The 592-nt window shown below is 37.5% G+C and overlaps 1 protein-coding gene across 1 annotated transcript in view; it reads left to right on the top strand.

The window, feature by feature from the left end:
- LOC137971564 (ATP-binding cassette subfamily C member 4-like) overlaps positions 1-276 on the top strand; it is a 9,396-nt gene extending 9,120 nt beyond the window's left edge. The window contains exon 5 of the mRNA XM_068818371.1: positions 1-276. This exon is cut by the window's left edge and continues 659 nt beyond it. Coding sequence (XP_068674472.1) covers positions 1-276 — 276 coding nt within the window.
- The last annotated feature ends 316 nt before the right edge of the window (positions 277-592 follow it).

The following is a 592-nucleotide window of genomic DNA, read 5'->3' as shown; positions in this document are numbered from 1 at the left end:
AAAATCATCGTCATGGATGAAGCAACGGCGAACGTTGATCACAAAACGGATCAATTGATTCAAGAAACAATCCGTACGAAATTTAAAGATTGTACAGTCATCACAATTGCGCATCGATTGCATACTGTCATTGATTATGATCGAGTCTTAGTTCTGGAAAACGGACGTGTAGTGGAATTTGACAAGCCTGCAAAGTTACTGGAGAACAGAGCTGGTGAATTTTCAAGGCTCTATCACAGTCACGGCATCGCTGGCTCTGAAGATGATAAGCAATGATAATTAAAAATTTTGAATGATGCTTATGCTTTACCTTTCATGACTCAACAAAATATCACGTTTCTGATTGGTCAATGAAGAGCGCATAAATCATAAGGTTATAGAGTGCAAAAGAGGTCATAAAGTGTAATACGGAAGTTGATATGGAAACGAAGAGAAGGGGTGATTTTGTTGAGTATATAATAAGTAAAGAATTCATATGAACTTGCTCGTGAATTTCTTGATTTAGGGTCACTCGTGAGGTAACCGTTTTCAAAGTTCTCAAAATTGCACACGGAGAACTTTTAAAACATCATGGTTGAGTCTGGGAATGGAA

This window comes from Montipora foliosa, chromosome 9 (genome assembly GCF_036669935.1).
Source record: "Montipora foliosa isolate CH-2021 chromosome 9, ASM3666993v2, whole genome shotgun sequence".
Taxonomy (NCBI): Eukaryota; Metazoa; Cnidaria; class Anthozoa; order Scleractinia; family Acroporidae; genus Montipora; species Montipora foliosa.
This window is presented reverse-complemented; position numbering and strand designations above follow the sequence as displayed.